Raw genomic sequence first — 23451 nt, 5'->3', positions numbered from 1 at the left:
CCATACTGATACAATACATATTGGTTACTCTAAAATGACAAATTTTCATGGATTTTATAGCTGACTCAATCTTTGAAATTTCATCCCAACCAAGAAACAAAATCATATCCTGATGAAGGTTATGGTAAATAACCGAAACCGGTAGATTAAAATGAGTTAAATTTGACTCGATGTTTGACGTGTTGTTCCTCACTTTTATTATTTCCTAGTTTCATTCATTTTATGTTCAAAACCATGAATTCATATTCTAACAAAATAGCCAATTTGGCAACCCCCCCCCCCCCCAACAAAATCCCATATCCATGAAATTAAATGATTTCACACTATTAACAGTACAATATGCAAGACCATAAATCTGAAACTCTCCATGGCTTTTACTGATCAATGGGACAACATAATGTAGAAAAAGCAGCAAATCTGTTTCTACTGTGATGCTTTTGGTGGTGTTCGACCTAAGACTTCTCAAGACTCTCTAGTATTTTTTTATCATTTGGACCCAGCACTATCCTGGAACATAGTGCACAAATACAGGCAGTACAAAATACTACTGGGAACAGGTGTGATGCTCTAATGCTTTTTTTTTGGTTGTTTGTTTGCCCTAAATCACTGTTTCTGTCCTCTGCAAGTCATCAACAACTTTCCCACATCAGATGGAGAACAATGGCCTTAGTTATTGTAATTTGAACAAAGGTAAGCAAGATTCTATTCTTATCAATGTCTACATAGCAAAGGAATTTCCACATTTCTAAAATTTCAAGCATCAAGTTGCTTGCATAAATTTAGAGAAGAAAGGATTTTAGAATACCAATGAACTCCAATGCTACATTCAATAGGATTTAGATGAAATCTTTATCAGATAACAAAAGCTGTACATTTGTTTGTTTGTTTTCCGGTTAAACGCCATTTTTCAACAATATTTCAGTTATGTAATGGCAGGAAGTTAACTTAACCAGACTGAGTGTTCCTGGATATTCTGTACCAGTACAAACCTGTTCTCTGCAAGAAACTGCCAACTTCCCCACATGTCAGAGGTGGAGGACAAATACTTACAGACGAAATATCTTTTTTATCAAATAGCCACAGGGAACAGTCTCGCCTGGGGATTGTTATCCATAGATCTGTGCCCTCCCTATTGAGCTAAGCAGGCGAGCCAAAAAAAAAGTTGCCTGTATTCCACTGAACTGTACAGTCAAATCTGTGGTAAAGTCCTTTTGATAACCGGACCATCTTAATCTGTAGCACCTCTAGTTTCTTTTAAAACTTTTGCAGCCTATTTTATACTTTGATCAAGGATGACTGGTAAAGATGGCTATTTTTAAATTTCTCAATGGCAATCACTATAGACAGGTTTGACTGTATCTATAACCTCAATATCCTTGAATTTATCTAAATTATTTAGTTTGACTTTAAGGTCATAAGAGATACATATACACTATATTTGTACTCTTATATAAGAAAACAGTGTCTTTCAGATTGTTCTTCTGTAACAGTCAGAATGATGTTTTCTTCATATTCTTTTTTATGTGTCTTAATTTTTGCCTGCTGCTATGGGCAACTTGAGAATAAAATTGAAGCATTGGAAAATAATGGTAAGACAGTTTCAAGCTTAATGAATTGTGATGTTTTTTAGATGTAAAGGTGGGTTAGAGAGCAATTTTGTCAAGTCAGAATATGAAAAATAATAAAATCTGTAAAAAAGATCCTTTGGAAGCAAAGAATGCAACCAAGAATAATAGCAGACTCAGTTTAATTGAGTCCGTTCAAGAGAGGTAATGAAATGTGCAACACTTCTCACGGCCCCTAGCACTAGTGCACGGAATTCTATTACACATATGTTAAATGGACGCCATGGTCCCAAAGGACCAGAAAATATAACAACACTGAATCCAAGCTTGACCAAGACTTGCATCTTTACATCAGTGTTTTCCATCAACAAATAATTAAATTCATAATTGCACTATTTAAAAGTAATTGAGGATTATAATATTCCAATTGATCACTACACATGTTTTAGACAACTTTACGCCATAAAAGATGGTAAACCTTTTTAATATATAATTTGAATGTATGAAGTATGACCTTGGCCCTTCAATATCACAATGAGACAAAACAAGAGCTGTCGGATGACAGCGCGCTCGACTATTCGAAGAATTGATTGAAGAATGGGGTCAAAATATTTCCATAGATTTTCAGACTAAACAAAAAAATGGATTAAACAAAAAATGTTCCTTTATTTGTGGATTTCGATTAGTCTTGCACTAAATGGCAATGTGTGACCATGATGGCAAATATGTTAAGTTATATGTTAGGCAAAACATGGATTTATATGAAAAATTTAACTAATTTCCAAGTCCAAAAAGGGCCATAATTCAGTCAAAATAGTTGACAGAGTTATGTACTCTTGCCTACAGATGGAAATCATGTTGATAAACTAGTGTTAAAAGTTTCAAAACCACAGTTCAAATAGTTTTGACAAAATGCTGACTTGTAAAAAAAACTGAACGAATTTGAAAGTCCAAAAAGGGCCATAATTCAGTCAAAATAGTTGTCAGAGTTATGTACTCTTGCCTAGAGATGGAAATCATAATGATAAACAAGTGTTTAAAGTTTAAAAGACATATGTCAAATAGTCTTGACAAAACATGGACATATACAAAACAGAACCAGTTTCCAAGTTCAAAAAGGGCCATAATTCAGCCAAAAAAGACGAGAGAGTTACGTACTCTTGCCTATTGATAGAGACTATTATACTGAAATAGATATAAAAGTTTCAAAGCCATATGTCAAACACTTTACACAAAATATAAACTGGTACGAAAAACTTAACCAAGATTTCTAAGTCAAACGGGGCCATAATTCAGTCAAAATGCTTGATGGAGTTATGTACTCTTGCCTACAACTGGATATTGTGATGGTAAACAAGTGTTGAAAGTTTCAAAGCTTTATCTCAAAAGACTTTGTCAAAATGTGGACTGGTACGAAAAACTTAACCAAGATTTCTAAGTCAAAAAGGGGCCATAATTCAACCAAAATGCTTGATGGAGTTATGTACTCTTGCCTACAACTGGACATGGTGATGTAAACAAGTGTTGAAAGTTTCAAAGCTTTATCTCAAAAGACTTTGTCAAAATATGAACTGGTACGAAAAACTTAACCAACATTTCTAAGTCAAAAGGGGCCATAATTCAGTCAAAATGCTTGACAGAGTTCTGTACTCTTGCCTATAACTGGACATGGTGATGGTAAACAAGTGTTGAAAGTTTCAAAGCTTTATCTCAAAAGACTTTGTCAAAATATGAACTGATACGAAAAACTTAACCAAGATTTCTAAGTCAAAAGCGGCCATAATTCAGTCAAAATGCTTGACAGAGTTATGTACTCTTGCCTATAACTGGACATGGTGATGGTAAACAAGTGTTGAAAGTTTCAAAGCTTTATCTCAAAAGACTTTGTCAAAATGTGGACTGGTACAAAAAACTTAACCAGGGTGTGACGCCGACGCCGTGGTGAGTAGGATAGCTCTACTTATTCTTCGAATAGTCGAGCTAAAAAATTGATCAAAGTTTCTAAAATAAAAATAGAAAGGCTTTGTATGAGATATAGGATGGCCACTAGGCAGAAAAGACAGCAGGCTATAAACTTATGGATAAAATTCAAGGGCAAACAAATAATTTATTTTTCCAGATCTCATGAAATCATCAATTATTCAGTCAATTATCCAGGACCTTCAAGAGCAGAAACAGATGTTGAATGTACAGCAGAAAACTATCACCAAACTTGCAGAAAATCTAGAATCTCAAGCCGCTGCACTAGTAAAGAAAGACAGAACCATAACTGACCTCCAAACAGATATTGAGAGATTAAAAGCAACCGGTGATAGGACCGAAGTCATTACAAGTGAACACCATACTGAAATAGGAGCACTAAGGTCAGAGATCGAAAAGAAAGAACAGATTCATGCAAGTTTCATGATCAAACAAGTTAAAGAAAATGAACAGTTAAAAGCAACACTGGCTGACATTGATAAGGAAGTAAATGAGCTTCAGAAGTATAAATATGATAAACATGTCGAAATTGCACCAAACGATATCTCTGTGGCTGATGTATCTGCAAGTCAAATTTATTCTGAAGGTCAACACCAGTTCCTGCAAAGAAGCACTAATGCTGGTGTGGTTGCATTCCATCACATTTAGGTGTAGCCCAAACAATTGTATTTGAGACAGAGTTACTGGACATTGGTGGAGGTTATCATAGTGCAACTGGAATTTTTACTGCTCCAAAATCTGGACTTTACTTGTTTTCTGTATCAATTTGTAGCTGGTGTGATCAGAAACCTGAATTTAATGCTGTTCTTGTAAAAAATGGTTTGCGGTCTGCAGCAATTTTAGGCCATGGTGGTGCAAATGTGCACCAGCTTGACCAAGGCTCTGTGACAGTAGCTATGCAATTAAGCATAGGTGATGATGTATGGGTAAGGAATTCACACACTGCTGATACTAAAATAGCTGGATGGGGGTATACAACCTTCACAGGGGTACTTATATCAGACATGTAATTCAAAATGTGTTAGACTTTTCATCTCTTGGTGAAATAAAAAAAGAGAGTTAAACTTGTCTTCTGTTTAATTATATCCCTGTTATGAATCTCTTGTGATGTAACTGATGAATTGTATTTTTCCTTATAAAACATGAACTACTTGTTTAACCATAATATCTGTCTAGAGTCTCTAGGCATGCAGTTCGTAAAATGTAAGTATTGCAAACAGAAGGGGTCACTGTGACCTTGAACTTTGATCAAATGCTACCAAAACAATATGGTCATCAAGGACAAGTCCACATCGGAACTCTAGAGAAGTGTAGGCTGTTGTGTAAATGATACTTGCTCCCATCAGTAAAGTAACTGACCAATAAAAAACTGGGCCCTAGTAATATGTAAAACTGCTTTCCCCCTGCACATTGAGCGCTGTGATGAAAAGCAAGGAACCACTTAACCCTACCCCGCCGTGTGGGTTATCAAGAATAGTGTCGGTTTCTACTCTTCCCTAGAGCTTCCATGTGAACTTTCCCCAAGTTATCACAGGCAACCATTGCTATGAAAATTGACAACTACAGAGCCTGTTCTCAATCTCAAGGCCACTTGATCTCTAATTTACTGACTACCAAACAAAACAATGGGGGTCACAGACAATCATCCTATAGAGCATTCTCTTGGTACTGACTGGAATACAGTCTAAATGCCTCCATGGCCATGAACTTTGACATATTTACCCCCTTATCAAGAGCACCACAATGCGGAGCAATATACGCCCAAAGGTATGACCTTTGACCCAAAGTGTGACCTTGACCTTGAAGCGAACTATCCAAAACATTTGCTCTGCTCATTGTCTCGATGTGGTGAACATTTGTGCCATGCTTCTTTAAAAATCCTTCAAGCAGTAAAAAAGTAACAGAGCGGACACGAAACAAAGGTGACCCCTAAGTGTGACTTGACCTTGAAGCAAGCCATCCAAAACATGTGTCGCATGTTGTCTGATGTAGAAAATTTGTGTCAATTCTTGAAACCTTGAAGGGGTTTCAAGACTTACAGAGCGGACATGAAATTGCTAACGGATGGACAGACAGACAGACACCTGTGTCATAAAATAATATGTCCCTTTGAGCATATAACAAAATGGGTCATCTACTGACAACAGGCAATCATGCTTCTAAGTCACAGACTCTCATTCCTTTGGCATAAAAAGGGTATGAAAATTCTAAAACAAATTCTATGAACTATTTTATAATGTGAAGTGACAACTTGGTAAGCAGTTAACTGTTGTAGTTCCAATATCTTTTAAATCCATGTTTCTAGCCTAAATGACAAAAGGTAAACATGCATGTCAAGGATTTTTCCCTCACCTAAGAACATCATGGAAGGTAACATCTGCACCATTATGAAGCCTCTCGAGTTCATAACACATGTGTTTAAACAGCAGTTTCTCTTTCTCAAGGTCCACTTCCAGTCTTCCCTTTAACAATCTCAGCAGGTACTTCACTCTGTTTACTGGTACCACACCCTATAAAAAATAATCCACTTTTTTATCTGTATTTTAATGCTTTACTCTAAATATAATTTGTTCCAATAATTTATCAGCGCTGATGTTCAAAAAAATTATCCTGTTTAAAGTTTGGGAACTGGAAAAGCCTGTTGAAATTAACTGAGAGGTTATATTAGCAATGCTCTAAATCTGTTTTAACACAAGCCAAGTCAAATTTTACACATTTGTTTTCTGAAATGTATTATAGATGTTGTAAAGTCATATTTTCTTGGACTTTGTTTATCTGACAAGGTAAATGGTAGAGGAAGACCCTAGGTACAGGCATCTAAGTAGAAAAACTCATTTTAGAAAGACAGTTAGGTAGAAAAATTTGCTCCTCAAAGTAAACTAAGTAGAACGAGGGTCATGATGACCCTGAATCGCTCACCTAAGTAATATGAGCCACATGTTTGAAATGTCAAAACTGATGTTAAAATATTACAAAGTAGGTCAGTAGGTCATATTCATGGTCACTGAAAGTCAGTTTTAAAATCGGAGTGCAAAACTGTACATGTCATTCAAATTTCAAGGCTATATCTTAAAATCAAGAAAGTAGGTCAGTAGGTCAAGGTCACAGTCAGGTGACCCCTAATCACTTGGGGTCATCAGGTAATTATATTAAAACAGTCTAGGAAATATGATCTAATAATTTTTTAAGTATTTTTTCCTATATCACTCATATAGCAAGTGACCCCAGGGCGCGGCCTCTTTTCACCCCAGTGGATAATTTAAACAACTTCGTCCGACATCCACTAGGCAATGCTACATAACAAATGTCAAAGGCCTAAGCCTTGAACTTTCGGACAAGAAGTTTTTTTTTTCCCTATATAAGTCTATGTTAAATTTGGGATCCCCAGGCCTGGGCCTCTTTTCACCACTGGGGCATAATTTGAAAAATTTTGGTAGACGACCACCAGGCAATGCAACATACTAAATAACAAAAGCCTAGGCCTTGCAGTTTCAGGCAAGGAGATTTTTAAGCTTTTTCCTATGTAAGTCTATGTAAAACTCGCGACCCCCAGTGCAGGGCCTCTTTTCACTCCAGGGTTATAATTTGAAAAATTTTAGTAGAGGACCTCAAGGCAATGCTACATACCAAATATCAAAGGCCTAGGTCATGTGGTTTTAGACAAGAAGATTTTTAAAGTTTTATCCTATATAAGTCTATATAAAACTCGGGACCCCCAGGCTGGGGCCTCTTTTCACCCCAGGGGCACAATCTGAAGAACCTTCATAGAGGACCATTAGATGATGTCACATGCCAAATATCAAGGCTCTATGCCTTGTGGTTTTGGACAAGATTTTCCTTTTGGTTGCCATGGCAACTAGATATCCGCATGGAATTCAATTCTTTGAACAATTTTGAAAGGGGACCACCCAAGGATCATTCCAGTGAGGTTTCATGTAATTCTGTCCCAGTGGTTTTCAAGAAGAAGATTTTTTTTAGAAAATGTTGAAGGACAGACGACAGACATTGAGCGGTCACAAAAGCTCAACATGAGCCTTTGGCTCAGGTGAACTTAAAATTTGTTTCTACTAGACAGCTGGATAGCTTACACACATGATGACCTGAGTAGGGCTCAAAGCCAAACAGGTAGGTGAGAAGTTAATTACTCATAGACATTTACCTTTCTATTAACATCTACCATATTCCACGTATTCTGAAACTGTCTTATATCATTGTAGCTCAGCAGAGCATCCTCTTCATTGGAGTAAAACAACGAGAAATTCTCCATGATGATAGCTAAAATAAAAGCAAAAAAATTACTTCAATTTCATTGTGAAAGATTTGCAAATATCTGATGTTGATCAGGAAAACTGTATGTCTTTACCTTGGTACTGACTTTAAATATATAAAGAATTCCAGGCATATCATCCTTAAAGGTGAATGTACAGTTGAACTTCAATGGCTCGAACTCGGATCTTTCTAACACCTGGGATCGCTCGAACACTTCGTCCGGTCCCGAATTTATTATTCCTTCTTTATTCTATATAGTTCTACCTCGGATCGCTCGAACTTCGAAAATTCGAACTCTCGAACTCATTTGGTGGTCCCCTTGGCTTAATTACAGAGATAATTACACCTATTCAGTCGAACAGACAATTTGTCGCCGGAATGGCTTGTGTTTACGAAGTTTTTCACACCTCTGCCTGACATTCTCCAAGCTTCCCCTTTAACCGGCGCGTGCGTAATTTTCACATGCTTATGTAATTAGCGTCGGTATACCACAAACAAATTAAACAAAGTGACTTTCGTTCACTGCAATGCTTTAATGGGCTTTGATTAATAGGAATAAAATTATCTAAAATAATTGAGCAGTGTCTGTCTTTATTTTTTTTCTCTGCATAAAATCGGGAGATCCGATGTCAACTTTTATACTGCTTTGGCATGGCTGAACAACTTAGTAATTTTAAAGGACCCGGAAACGGGGAGATAGCTAAATCGGCTACTGGAAAGCAATATATTTGATAATATTTGTACTGAACTATGATTCATAAAGGTTTGTTATTCGTGTTTTTCTATTTGATGCTGTCTTCACTGAAATTCTTATAATTATATTAGTGTTTTATCTGTGTTTTATTTTCGTATCTATATCAAGTTTGAAAATAAGCATATTTCAGCGTTCATTTTTTATTTATGATCATATCATACACACATTTAGGTACAATGACAATATATTAATTACGATGTAAGGTTTGTAACACACCATGCCCTCGAATTCCCAAATTCAAAATGGCCGCCATTTGGATGGCTCGAACAACGGAAAACTCGAACTAATTTCCACGGGACCCTCGAGTTTGAGCCATCGAAGTTCGACTGTATTTTACATTCTTTGTCTTGTAGCGACAAATTGTAAATTTCTGCTCATTTTGTGCACAAAATATGATGTTTACTAGACAGTATGTATGCCCTTAGTGTTTGACTGCATACTCATTTATATTCAATAACCAACTTTAAACATAGGATCTTGTTTGCAGGGAACTAATGTTCCTCTTTCTCATAGTGCTAGCTCAATAGACAGAGCTTAAAACATGCAATTGTGGGGTCATAGGTTCAAAGTCTAGGCAAGCTAGGTGTCTGCTTTTCTGATATGTTTTTTTTTTCAAATGGGTACTCATCCAAATATATTGCCCTGTTGTATAGAACAATGTTAAATAACCTAAAATATTGGTATAAAATCTAAAAACTGTGGTCATGATAACAGACCTTCTTAATATATATCACTTAACCATTACCTTTCTAAATTTCTAAAATGGACTGGTCTGTCATTCAGTTTGGGCAGAACCATTTATTATTCGAAGGTGTGTTCACCAAAAATTTACTGATTGAACAGCTAACAGTGCAGACCATGATCAGCCTGCACTTGGTCTGCACTGGTCACAAAGGCAGGACCACTTGCCGGCTGCAGACTAAAGGTTAATATATGAGCCGTGCCATGGGAAAACCAACATAGTGGGTGTGCGACCAGCATGGATCCAGACCAGCCTGCGCATCCGCGCAGTCTTGTCAGGATCCATGCTGTTCGCTAACAGTTTCTCCAATTCCAATAGGCTTTAAAAGCGAACAGCATGGAGCCTGACCAGGCTGCGCGGATGCGCAGGCTGGTCTGGATCCATGCTGGTCACACACTTACTATGTTGGTTTTCCCATGGCACGGCTCATATATCACTTAAATAGCACATATTTTATTCAGTAAATTCATTTCAAAGCTGACAAACTTACCAACAAGTAGGTTGAGGACAATGTATGTAATGATGACATAGAAAGAACAGAAGAATATCAGAGAGGCTGTGAAGTTGCCACAATTGGTCTCCCAGAAACTGTTTCCTGGACGATATCTACAGAATGGCTTCGCTACCTGCAAATAAGTAGAAATTATATCAAAAAGACATCAAAAGAAAAGAAGAATGACTATAACAGTGTACATTTTCTCACTATTTTCTTTAATCAAAATTACTTTAATACATGTTTCTTGGTAACATTACAGTAAATGTTCTACAAATCAGCTTCTTCAGCCTTAGAACTGACCAGCAGATAGTTTCAGACTTTTAAGATTCAGAGAGATACATACATACAGAATTTTCTAATCATCTCTGTAAAAGTCCTATATCCTTAGCAGCCTTGGGTTATTCAGTGTAAGAAAAAGGCTAAACTTACCATACAATCATGCATGATTTTGTTCCAATCTTCTCCAGTAACAATACGGAATAGCAGGGCTATAGCACTTGATGTGGTCTTAAAGTTGGCATGCCTGCAAAATAATTTATTTATGATACACACATATTTTATCTGATGACAGAAATTGTAAAAAATTTAAGAAGAAAGGAAGTCTAAATTTATAACTTAAATACCCACTAATGTTAAACTAATTTGCTCTTCAGAGTACATAGACAATATGTTAAAATTAAGATTTCTAGACTGACAATCCTGGTTTCCTACGATTTGACCTAGTGACCTAGTTTTTTTATCCCACATGACCCAGTTGTTAACTTGGTCAAGATTTCATAAAATAACAAATGACAAAATTTTCCTACAATTAAACATGGTGGCCTAGTTTTTTGAAAATGGAAGCCCTATTTTTAAACCCGACCTGGAGTTTATGAAGACTATTTTATTTGGGTCAGCACCATTTTTCTAAAGGATTTCAGTCAACCTTTAGCCTGCTTTTAGGCCTGATTCTGCCTCTGCAACCAGTGCAGACCATGATCAGCCTGCACACCATGCATTGGTTGCTGTTCAGTCAGTAAATTTTCAGTAAACACCCCTTTGAAAGAGAAATGATACTGCTGAAATTGAATGATGGACAGTCCATTTTAGAAATTTAGCAGGGTAAAGGTTAAGTATTCCTGGACACTTTACCAGTACTAACCTATTCTCTGCAAGTAACTTCCAACTTCTCTGCCTGAATCAGAAGTTGAGGGTGAAATGACTTCAGAGTCAACATTTCTTATGCGAGTAGCAGGCCCTTCCCCAGAAATTTTTTAAGGCGCTGGGGTAAAGTTTGTGTGGCGGGATAAGGGGTGGGTGCGAGAGGGGGTTTCCCCTCCCGTGTTTGAATTTTTTTAAAAAATCGAACCCAAATGGTGCTTTTTTAAGTATACCATATGCAAAAAAAACACAACAACATGTATTTCATTACTTCTACATTTTCACATAATCATATAACCATCAATATATCATATACACTACACAGATGTCCACTTCTTTTATAAGTATTTTCGAAACAACACATATGTCCTTCCACTTCTTTTGTACTAACACTAACAACACATCTATATATAGGCATTTTTTTATATAAGTGTCTGTCATTGGCACTGTGCCATTCTTTTACTGCACCACTGAAATTAAAGTCATTCAATTTTTGTCCCTGCATGGACACCATGAGTAAGGCATTAAGCACTTTCATGCTCACTGGTGAATGGTGGGTGGTCTTTACACATTCAACTGCTGAAACCTCTCTCACAATCTGAAAGTACAAAAAAAGTATTTTTAATTTTCCCAGAGCAAGGATAACCAAGGATGGATTTATATTGTAAAATTTCCTAAGATTTGACATTTATCTTTTGTTCTTTTGCACAATGAATTGCAACAGTATTTCTGTTAAATATGTGTGCTTGTTAACAACACTATTGCAGCTTTTTTACACAGAGAAGCAGGTTCTGTATTTCAAGTTTAACTATGTATTTTACTGCAAGCAGCAAGTTTCAGAAAGAACATGTATACACACCAGCTGTGGAGGTTGGTAGAAGCAGTCCCACTGTAGCGACTTTGCACAGGTTTGGGTGAGACTCGGACAGATTACCAATAATCCACTCCATTGTGCTCAAAGTGTTCATCTGTGGTAACGGTGGCTTTCACCTGTGCCCATTCAATAACTGCCCAGTCTTCTTCAATGGAAAAGTGTGTTGAAAGAGCCTGAAATGAAACACAAGTTACAATAAAATGACATGTTTCAATGACTTGACAAAATGAATCATAACTTTTTTGTTGTTGATAAGTTTCTTGTTTTTTTTCTTCTAAAATTCTTTGGACCATACATGATGCTGTAAATATATTCAGTAAATAGAGATTCTAAACAAATCAATGTTTTTTTCGCATAGAAATATTGACTTCCTTGAAAAGCAGCAGAATAGAATTCATTCATCCCTTTTACCGACTAGCCCGGTTCTTTACGTGAGAAAGTAGGCAGTTTATTTGGAACTGGTCTTTCCCAGGAATGATGGTAAGGTAACCTGCCCTAAATTATGTTATTTCACTGAAACTTGTATCACTTGGTCTTTTCATGTTTACTTTGAGAGATACAAAAGCAAAGTGAAACAAAAATATCATAGTTGTTAAAGTTTAATATTTAGAAATTAATAGCACCTTAAACAATAGTAATTAAACATCCTTGAAAAAGTTTGCTTCCGTTCATCCAGAACAATGATTTCAAACTTCAAACAATCACTGGTCGTTTTCATACAGTTGCCTTTCTCTGCTAATTATTACACGATAACAATTAACTTACCCATGCATGCCGCCGCCAACTGTTATCCCATTTCTTTGCATAGACTAATTATGATCCTTAACTAATTATACTCCAATCACTCCTGTTCCAATTAACCGCAAACTTGTGAAAACACACACTTTCATCAACACGTGTCGTATTTAAACCCTTATCAGTACACGGTAAACAGCCAGCTACACTGTGTATTCATAAACTTTACCTGAGGTATTTCACGGGGATGAAATCGCTTACTGATTTAAGACGCTGCGCTAATAATTGAGGCACCGTGCGGGATATTTAAGCGCTGCGGGAAGCTATAATTCGTGTTTTAAGCGCCGCGGTAGCGCGGCGCCTTATGCGGCTGGGGAAGGGCCTGGCGAGTAGCCAGTGAGAGCAGGGATCAACTCACCACCCCGTGATCCATAGATCTGTGCTCTCCCTACTGGGCTAACCAGGAGGGCTAACATTCTAACATTGTTTCATAAAAAGATCAAGTAGAAAAAGTGGTCTCTACAGACTGTTTATAAGGTTTTCTACGGTAGCCAAACTTTTGGCACCAGATGACTCGGTATTGAATTTATATGAAACACTCTCAAGTTTCATTTATAGAACAAGGTAAAACTGTTGATGATGGACAACTGTCTATCCCTCTAAATCAATAGCTCACCTTGAACATTTGAATCAGTGGCATTAAAAAAATTGGTGACAATGAACATTTAACACTAATTATCATTCAAGAAGAGCATCAATAGAAAACAAGACGAAACTCCTTTGTTCTTATTTCTAGATCATTACCTGCCCAAATCATATCCATACTTGACATTACCAAACAACAGGACACCAGTATAGGCATAGAACAACATGAGTAGAAACATTCCCATTATGATGAAGAAACTTTTAAACACAGACATCAACACAGTCTGCATTAACATCTTCAATGTCGCCTGAAAAACGTGAGAAAGTGAAATATTACATTGCTTGCTTACATACCAATCTTAAGCAAATAGAAGATACCTAATTTATTTTATCCCAATTTACTTAAGCCCGATTGTTGGGAAAAAAAACAACAACTTAATACCTTAACAACTGTTTTTTCTGTTTCTTGGGAAAACTAGTAAAAGTGATAAAACCGAGCTCAGATATTAGTCTCTTAACCCTTACAGAAGCAAGCCTCTGTGGCGTACATGCTGTGTATTTGCTGTGTATATGCCGCGAACACAGTAGTACGCCAGAGGAGTACATTTTACATACACCACATGCCGCGTACATGCCGCGTACTATTTCGACAAGTACACAGCATGTACGCAGGAGGTCACTAGTACACTTCAAGTACGCAGGACAGACTCTGAAAATTTAAGGAGTACACTGCATGTACGCAGGAGGGACTTGTACAAGAAAATAGTACACTGCATGTACACCGCAGATACTTCGAAATTTATAACACTTATATTTAGTTGCATTAAAGTTGTTTCCCCTTGATGCAGTTACGCCATTTTCTTCAGATGTTTACCAAATTACATGCTACAAAAATTGATTTATTTCATTGAAAAGTGGATGAAGAAAAGCATACTAATTTATTTAATAACATCAATCTACATTTTTTTGGTAAGGGTAAATACTTATTGATGCATGTCACTTATCTTTTTTCTGTTTTTTTTTCTGTCCAAATGATCAGCATTTGCATAAGAAAGTTGGTGGGGTAAGGAATTTACATTATCACAGCAGTTTCGCCACAAGAGTACACAGCATGTATGCAGCAGGAGTACACAGCATGTACGCCGCAGGAATGGGCCTGGAGTACACAGAATGTACGCCGCAGGAGTACACAGCATGTATGCCGCAGGGGTAGTACACCGCAGGCTCATTTGCATGTGAAAAGTGTATGTGCCGCGTACATGCTGCGTACTATTTCCCGCATACTTAATTCCTCCAGCGTACATCCTGTGTACTATGTAGTCCACAGCATGTACGCAGCAAGTAGTACGCGGCAGAGCTCATTTGCATGTCAAAAGTGTACTACAAACGTACTATCGGTGTATGTGCGGTGTATATCCTGCGTACTATTTAAAGCCCTTGATTTCAGTACACATCATGTACGCATCATATACGCTGTGTGTACACAGCAAGAGTACGCAGCAGGCCTTTTTCTTCTGTAAGGGAAACTCTGTATGTTAGTTTCTGACCACTGTCCTGAAACTGACTAATGACAAAATTGTTTTCTGAGACTAGTGTTCAATCTTGACTGTAGAACCTTGGACCTTTGTGTCAAAAATCCCAGCTTGTCTTGTATGTGCAATATTGGGGTCCAGTGACATACTTCAAGCATCAGTCCTCTGCTTGTAATATCTAATAAGGCCTAATTTGGAGATAGACGACATTCTTCATTTCAGTTTGCTACACATTTTTTTGTAAGTTAGTTGCTGAAAAACAATCTTGACCAACCTGATAAAGAACCTACCTGTTTTCCAGGAATTGTGAAGAACCTCAGAATAATAACACATGATCCAAACATGTAGCTTGCCCTGTGAACCTCCTGAAACACATGATATCAAATTATTATCTGGTTTCAAATATAAAGCCACATATAAACTATAGAAACAATTGAAACTGGTTATATGTGAGGCACTTGACCTGCAATCAAAATCTAAAAGTTCCATTCATTTACCTTTTTTTCCTTTCCATAAAATGTGATTTTAGCTAAATAACGTGGAATAAGTATTGCAACGAAAATTCCTGAAAATCATAATGGGTACCCTATCTTAAGTATAGATAACTACAGTATACTGATCCAAATACGATAAAACTGAGTATCTGTAACCAGTATCAATATAACATTTAGTTTTTACTAATTTATGTTTTGCTTAATTATGAACAAAGCTTGATAATCATTTCAAATACTGCTGAGTTGGATATATGGGAAAAACTACAACGTAAAAAGTATAGATCCTTACGGCTAACAGGTTTGGAACCCATGACTTCCCACTTATAACATGAACCAGAAAAAATTGAATTTGTAGGCAGTACTGTTAAATGACCATCGGAGAACTCTTCAATGTTTTTCTTGTTCCCCTTTACAACTTTACAAATGAAATACAGAAATAATGGCTAGAAAATGATCATACTTACCCGTGGATGTTCTGAGAACTGGACTCCAAAGTGTACAAATATCCAGATTACACCAATCAGTGTTACAAATGTATCAAATCTGTTACTCCTTCTTGTCCAGTACCCAGCTGGTGTTAGTGCTATCATCTTCATTATCACCTATACACAAAATTCATGACTACATTAAATTTTGGACTTTTTTAAGTTATTAGTAATACATTTTTATTTATACTCGATCATGATTTTTAGTGATGGAAACTTATTGTTTCTAAAGACTGCTGGATGCTAAACTCATCCAGATAGTAAAAGAATTGTAAATAGGTAAAACTGGTCAATGAAACATCTTTTGCACAAAACATTAAACAAAAAAGAACTGAACAGAGACTGAGATGAGACTCCGCTCTTGCAATATCAGAAATCATTCTGATAGATGAATTTTTCCTAACTTAGCAGTTTTTATCATTTCATGAAAATTATTCATTGTGAAAAATTCAAATGTTAATAACTTTAGAAGAAAATTTACAGCTTACAATAAGATAACGCACGCAGAGTTTTTCCTTATTTCATAAAATTAGTGTCATACGAAAATCATCTAACTTCGGGGGTATAAAATGTCATGGTTTTGAGAAAAAGGCCATTTTCTGGAGAGACAAAAGTATGATTTATTAAATTTCAATTTTCAAACATAAAATAAGTAAGAATCTCACTCATTTGCTGGGATTTAATTTCATGGATTCAACCGACCAAATCCATGAAAATAAATCACTGAGGAATATTAATGATTTCATAATATTACAGAGTACCTAGTATGCCTACAACAGTAAAGTCAGCTGCATATAAGACACCTAGTATATTAATCTCACCTATAGTGGTAACAATGGGTGAACTTGAATAATAATAATGTCCTACAGTATGTCTTTTCCCTAAACAAAATCATTTAAATAACAAATCAAAAATTCATACCTCGACCAAAAAGAGGAGGGTAAAAACGGCTGATATAGTTGCCAAAAACACAGCTTCCTTTCTGTTTTCCCTCCACTGAAACATATAAAAGAGAATGAGGCAAGGGCTCCTGTGAGGGAGCTTTTTCACAGAAACCAGGAATTACATTTCTTAATAAAATCTGTAATGGTCAAATGAAACAAAGCCCTGGTGATTTTTTTTTCAACAATTACTGTTATCACATTAATTAAGTCTTTGAACAGCACTGATTTACGTTCTTTCAGGTGGGAAATTTCAAACAAAGTGTATTCCCTGGTGGGGAAATGGACCCAATCCCCAACCCCAAAACTCATTCTGACAAAATGCAATCCAACAAAGGTCAAAGGTTATAAAGTTTAGTATGAAGACCAGTCAGCAAACTGTAGCAGCATCTGATTGGTTGATTCTGAACTCAATTTTGAAATTGACCAATGATAAAGCTGCACTCTAAGACAGGTCTACAAACCCAATCTTACAACCTAAGAATTTTTATTTTTTCATAAAAAGGAAAATATAAACTAGTTGCAATACTTTTATCAGTAGGGTAATGGCTTTAGACAATTTAATCAAATCACCTACTTCAAATGAAAAAGGTGTATCTAACCTAAAACATACATTTCAACTGAAAAAAAAATCCCTTTCTGTAAAATTCAAACATTTTTTTTTCAGTTTATAGCCTATAGGTATAGCTAGATGTGCTGTATATCCCTGTAACATTGCACTGACAAAGGAAATAATTCCAACTCTTCACTTGGTCTAAACTGGCTCAGAAAACATGTTAAAGTATACATATCTACAATTCATGCTGATGAACATGAAGTTTCAGAACTGTTTCGTTTTCTTCACCAGAAAACTACCGTACAAATATATACAAATAATGCTGCTTTACACATTTTGTGTAAGTTGACAAGAGCTTATTGCGAAATTCTTCCACAGACATTCTAACATTCCATAGACATTCTACATGTAACTTCATGGTGATCTAGTGTATGGAGATTATTTTAAACTATTCTAAAATTGTGAAGTAAGTCCCTGACACAAACTATATAGTAACAACTATGCCAGTTTAACCATTTTGTTTTCAGTTCAAGAACCACTTACTCTTCAGTAAACTGACCCTTAAAATATATGTCACAAGTATCTAGTAGTACACAAATATCAACTAAATCCCTTTAAAAATCTGAAATAGGTTTGTTGCAAATTTTTTGTTTTTGTTTTTCGACAGACAATTTTTCTTTACAGCTGATTATATCACATCATTACCCAAAGTTTACTGTCTACACCCTCGCCTCAACTTTGTTTGCGGGTAAATAAATAGGGGGTGGGGTATAGAAAATGACAAAATGGTTTGTTTATATTACATGTAGGATTATAAAAACAAGTTTATTACCGGTACACATAGCAGGAAACAGTTGGATAGGACAAGGAGTGCAGTGACACGTCTATAATATCTATGCTGCACCACTTCATACAGAAAGCTTCTGAGACCGGGTTTATCTGGTTGTGGCGGGATATGAAGGGGCTGGGCAAGTTTGATCCTTCCTTTTAAATCCATCCATCTTCTCTGATCTACTGTCAACAAAGCTGTCCCCTAAAATCAAGTCAATTGAGCCGCACCATGAGAAAACCAACATAGTGCATTTGGGATTGGCATGGATCCAGACCAGCCTGCACATCTGCGCACTCTGGTCAGGATCCATGCTGTTTGCTAATGGTTTCTCTAATTGCAATAGGCTTTAAAAGCGAATAGCATGGATCCTGACCTGACTGCGCAGATGCGCAGGCTGGTCTGGATCCACGCTGGTCGCAAATGCACTACTCTGGTTTTCTTATGGTGCGGTTCAATCTATATTAAAGAATGATGTATTCTAACATGGAATAAATTCAATGTTATCATTGAACTTTATCATTTTCAAATCTAATAATAAAATCAGCAGCATAGTCTTCTCTACAGGTTTTGTTTATTTTGTAGAGTTTTAAGGCATAAAGCCTGCAAAGGCCATACTATGTACTGTACAATGGACAATTTTCATGAGAGCCTTTATTTCAAGATGTTGTGTCCATCTTTCAATTTGGACGTGCAGGCTGATCTTGGTCTGCACTGGTCGCAAAGGCAAATCAACCTGCCACCAGCAGGCTAAGAGTTAAACCTGATCAAAAGTCTACCAACAGGAGACAAATACAAAATTAGTATAAAATTTTACAGTGCAGAGAAAAAGCAAAGTGCAGTAACTATGGGAGATATGGGCTCATAAAAACCACTCAATAACATACATCTACATATAATATGTATATAAACTCCACTTTTAGGGACATGTTGTATAAGCTCATTCAAAATGATTCTGAAAATTCAAGCAGAAAACAATTCCGGCTTGTCTTTAGGTAGCAGTTTTATCAGGACATAAATAAAGGTCTTCTGTCAAGTACTGCTACCGCAGAAACACAACAATTTTAGATCTGACACAGATATCAAAAGGTTACCTTGTTCTCACTGTAGTTGGCAATGACCACACCTACGAACAATGTCAATCCAATCATATATCCAATAAATACAAACACGTGCACATATATACTGTCAATCTGGAAACAAAAGAAAATCATTTTACAATTATAATTTAACCCTTACCCAGCTAAATTTCTATAATGAACTTGTCCATTAGTACTATTAACTGTTAAAAGGGGTGCTTACCAAAAATATACTGACTGAATAGCGAACAGTGCAGATCATAATCGGGCTGCACAGCTGATCTTGGTCTGCATTGGTTGCAAAAGCAGAATCACTTGCTATCAGCAAGCTAAGGGTTAATGATGTAAGCTTCTAAATTTAGGAAAATACATTTACTTCACAACGCTTAAAAGAAATGAAGCAATTGGGTAGCTACTTTTATGCTAATAGTATTGTAATGAATGAAATCTTCTTGCTTGTGTGTATACTTATTCATCATGCTTAATGACTCATACTTTTCTGTAATATGTGTATGTACCGACACATTGTAATTGGCGATGAACATGTATATGTTTTTGCCGAATAAACTTTGACTTGACTTGACTTGATGTTGAGAATCATATTTGTACAGGTAGGCATAACTGTGACTTTTGTTACATATCTGAGATTCTATTCTATTAAAATTGCCTTGTCCTATGTTTGTTATAACCTGCTGAAACAAAATGCGCCTTACTATCTTACAAAACGACACTTGTGAAGCTTACATCTGAAGTATTGTACAACCCCTTATAAGAGTAACTCTCAAGGAGACAAGGGAAGGGGCAATCTTTCAAACCTTTACTTCTAGTATCTTGTACAGATACGCAAAATCATGAATAAAATATGTTTAAACCAAGCATGTTTTTTTCTGCAGCGTTTTCTATGTCTGAGACAATTTGAACTACTATGCTATTGTCCCTCTCAAGCATGACAGTTTTCATAGACCAGTAAAATGTCTAGATGAAATATACTGCATTACCCCAGCCATCAACTTCAGTTCTGTAAAATTTCTACTAAGAAAAATAATTGTAATGAAATTATCAGTATCTATATGGAGAGGACTTACAGGTTTGACCCTTTCAATGATGACATCCCTGACCTCTAGCCATCCTTCAAGGGAGAGAACCTCAAATAGTGCCAGCATAGCATTGCCTATGTTGTCAAAGTCAAAGTTATGAGGGTTGGCCCTGAAACAAGCATAATATATTGCAATATCTGAACATTTCTGAAACAGTTTAGTTTAAAAGCACTAACTTAAAGTCAGGCAGCAAATGATTATGTGAGATAAATTCAGATTTAATTTGTAAACCATTAGAGATCTGGCATTCCATAACAAAAGCCCACTTTGTACATTTGAAAATCTCTAAGTTACAGTAGTTCAATTTCATGAAAAGAAATTTTCAAACATGAAACATTTTGAGTAACTATAATAAAACTTTTATTCTAAGACATATTGTATACATTAAGGCAGTGGTATCTGCCCCACTTGAGTCTTTCTTGTTTGTTTGTCTTCAACAGAAGAATATGCCGTATTATCCAACTTAAGTCTAAGTAAAGTCGAAACATCTTCTAACATAACGAAGAAGAACATTCACAATGTCCCCTGCCCCTAACCCCTGCCCCTACTCACCAAACTCGGGGAACCATAAATCCTGGCCTTGTCTCATTGGGTCCTAGGTCCACTTTCATTTTTGTAACAAACATTGCAGCTCTAAATGTTCCATGACATTCACTCTAAAATCAGGAAAAATAATGTTATGTACAGTACACCCCACTAGTGCTGAGCAAAAACAAAATCACTGTCCAAACTGCTTATGTATGAACAGTAATTAACTGAAAATAGTTCAACAATGACCATGATTCAAACTTGGGGGCCTCTATCACATAAACAGACACATTACCATGTTGATAATTCAAAAGCTAAATCTATGATATGGCTGTTTTAGAATTTGTCCTTGAATTAAAGGAGTCAGAGCCTATTTGGGACATTCCCAGGTTTCAATTCATTTCTACTTGTGGGTTATGCTGGGTGCAAATGTAACTGACAGAAAATATTTCAGCTCTGAACATAGAACTCACACATATACAGTAAGCGCCCTACCTCGTCGCTATCAAAACTTACTAATATAACCTTCACAATATGTACCTATTCTTTAACATGTCTTATACTCCATGTTAAATGTACAAACTTGTCAAATTTATTTGAATAAATGCAAAAAGAAACACTGTTCCAGAATACTGCATACCTTATTTTTTATGTTAGGATCATTACACCTGGCCAACTTTCCACCCAGCAGATGTACTCCAAATGTGGCAAACACAAACATGAGCACAATCAGTAAAACAGATACCTGAAACAAAATTATTTTAGTTTGGCAGTTACTACAATACTAGAATTGCCCATTTTACTTGATGTGTCTTTCATTGGAACACAACTTCCAGACTCTGGAAAACGTATCATAAAACTGAAGGGTTACACATAGCTTGCATATTCCAAACTTGTACATGCATGAATATTGAATCTCCATACATAAACTAAAGCAAAAAATGATCCGATAATCTTAATTGAGTTGCTACCTACATGTTAATGCTAACAGAATTACGTAAAATTCTCACCAGCAGAATCTCTTTGAATCCTCTCACCAACTCATACACCACTTTCCTCATGTGTGGTACCAAGATGAATATACGTAGAGGACGTAAACAACGCAGTATCATGAGAATCTGAGCGCCCTCTAGTGGTGGCACATGCTCTGGTTGCCAGCATAGAAATATCACACTAACCTGTAGGAATAAAAGAAAACTTTAAACAATTTAAACAGATTAGATAATTTTCTCCTGAATCGTTCTTTTTTTTAAAAACTTCTCTTCATTTTCTAACAATGACTGACACCTATACCACACCTCCTGTCAGTCAAGTTTATTTGTATTTTCATTAAGTTATACCAGGGGTTCCACTAGACCTGAAAACCCAAGAGTCCCAGGACCCTTGGGCCCAAATTTTGAAGGGTCCTTTTCCAAAATACAGGAGTCCTGTCCCAACACGTCCATATAATTGACTATATTTTTTAGTAATACGTAGATCTTTACCTAAGAAAACAATAAACCCAATATCATGTTACAGCATAATAAAAATGTCAGTTTCAGGTCATATATTGTAAACTAATATTTATCAAAATTCATGTTATTTTGATTAGGTTTTTCTTCTATGTTTCATTTAATTTTTAATAACAGAACAGTGCTATAACACTCTATAAAAATGTATCCAAAATGTACTATCCGGATACTGGTACACTTTCGGAATGTCACCGGAAAGTAGTTTTTGCTCAGTTTACTTGGCAAACTAAGCTGAATCAGAGATAGTTCCTCAAATAATTATGCTACTTATCATTAAAAACTGCACTGAAAGTCAGTTTTTTTCAAGGAATTTTGGAAATATGCATATGACATCGGGTGTAATTAGACTCATGAACGGACATTCTAATCTTATTTTTGCTTTCAAAATTCATCAAAATTTGTGAAGTTTCTTGTTGAAATTACGGTATGATCACTAAGCAATGGTCTAATTTAAGGTTTGCATGAAAAAATCTTGCAGGGCACTTTTCACATGCTCGGTAATCAGCTGCTTAGGATAATTTAATAATTGGCGCCTTTTTTGACTGTCCACAGGATCAATACGCTTTATCAATTAATTTCAACACTTCATTGATTCTTGTTACCTATGTGCACTCGCCGTGACGTAATTTGCTGATAAAAAAAATTAGCGAGGCTTGTCTACAGGAGAAAGGGCGGGATTTAGCAGAAGATCAAAGGCAGGAGGGCATGACCGCGAGCGTTTATTTTGGAATACACGTGTCTATCGTGGAAATAGTTTTACTGAAGGAAATGAATGATAAGAGAAAGGATTATCAAAGGAAAATGCCTCCGGGTCCCGAAGGACGCACAGGCAAGTATCATGCCGGGTCCTTTGAGGGTCTTTTGAAAATCTCCCGGGTCCGGACCCGGGGTCCCGGGTCAAATGGAACCCCTGTTATACATCAACTCAGATCTGTTCATATTTTGAATTCTGCTTTCTTTAGCTGCTACAGTAACTGAAAATCTAGGCAAAGAAACTAGATGCCCATGGGCAACATGTGGAGCCCGTCAGCTGTCAAAAGGACTGGGAGTTTCACATGACACTCTGTCTCATTGAGGCAAACATTTATGCCAAATAAAAAAAAAAGATTGCAAAAAGTTACAATATAAGTTATTTGTGGTAACAACAAAGGGAAGTAAATCTGAAAAAAAAAACAAAAAAACAACTGAAGTCAATACAT

General features: G+C 36.3%; 1 protein-coding gene and 1 long non-coding RNA gene across 2 annotated transcripts in view; both read right to left on the bottom strand.

Annotated features, from left to right (window-relative positions):
- LOC123554513 (sodium leak channel NALCN-like) overlaps positions 1–23451 on the bottom strand; it is a 76257-nt gene that overhangs the window by 2113 nt on the left and 50693 nt on the right. The window contains exons 23-36 of the mRNA XM_053547084.1: positions 21752–21919; positions 21382–21486; positions 20766–20869; positions 20202–20322; positions 19132–19230; positions 18041–18241; positions 16633–16707; positions 15691–15828; positions 15023–15097; positions 13360–13508; positions 10236–10329; positions 9801–9936; positions 7705–7820; positions 5898–6055 (exon numbers count right to left, since the gene is read on the bottom strand). Coding sequence (XP_053403059.1) covers positions 5898–6055; positions 7705–7820; positions 9801–9936; positions 10236–10329; positions 13360–13508; positions 15023–15097; positions 15691–15828; positions 16633–16707; positions 18041–18241; positions 19132–19230; positions 20202–20322; positions 20766–20869; positions 21382–21486; positions 21752–21919 — 1739 coding nt within the window. The remainder of the gene's footprint in view (positions 1–5897; positions 6056–7704; positions 7821–9800; positions 9937–10235; positions 10330–13359; positions 13509–15022; positions 15098–15690; positions 15829–16632; positions 16708–18040; positions 18242–19131; positions 19231–20201; positions 20323–20765; positions 20870–21381; positions 21487–21751; positions 21920–23451) is intronic.
- Positions 11209–13039, bottom strand: LOC123547023 (uncharacterized). The gene is made up of 3 exons (XR_008371660.1): positions 12586–13039; positions 11806–11993; positions 11209–11544 (listed from the first exon to the last, which is right to left on the bottom strand). It is a non-coding gene; the product is annotated as an uncharacterized LOC123547023 (long non-coding RNA).

The sequence above is a fragment of the Mercenaria mercenaria genome, chromosome 7, assembly GCF_021730395.1.
Source record: "Mercenaria mercenaria strain notata chromosome 7, MADL_Memer_1, whole genome shotgun sequence".
NCBI lineage: Eukaryota > Metazoa > Mollusca > Bivalvia > Venerida > Veneridae > Mercenaria > Mercenaria mercenaria.
Note: the sequence above shows the minus strand (reverse complement) of the source record. Positions and strands in the feature narration are given on the sequence as shown.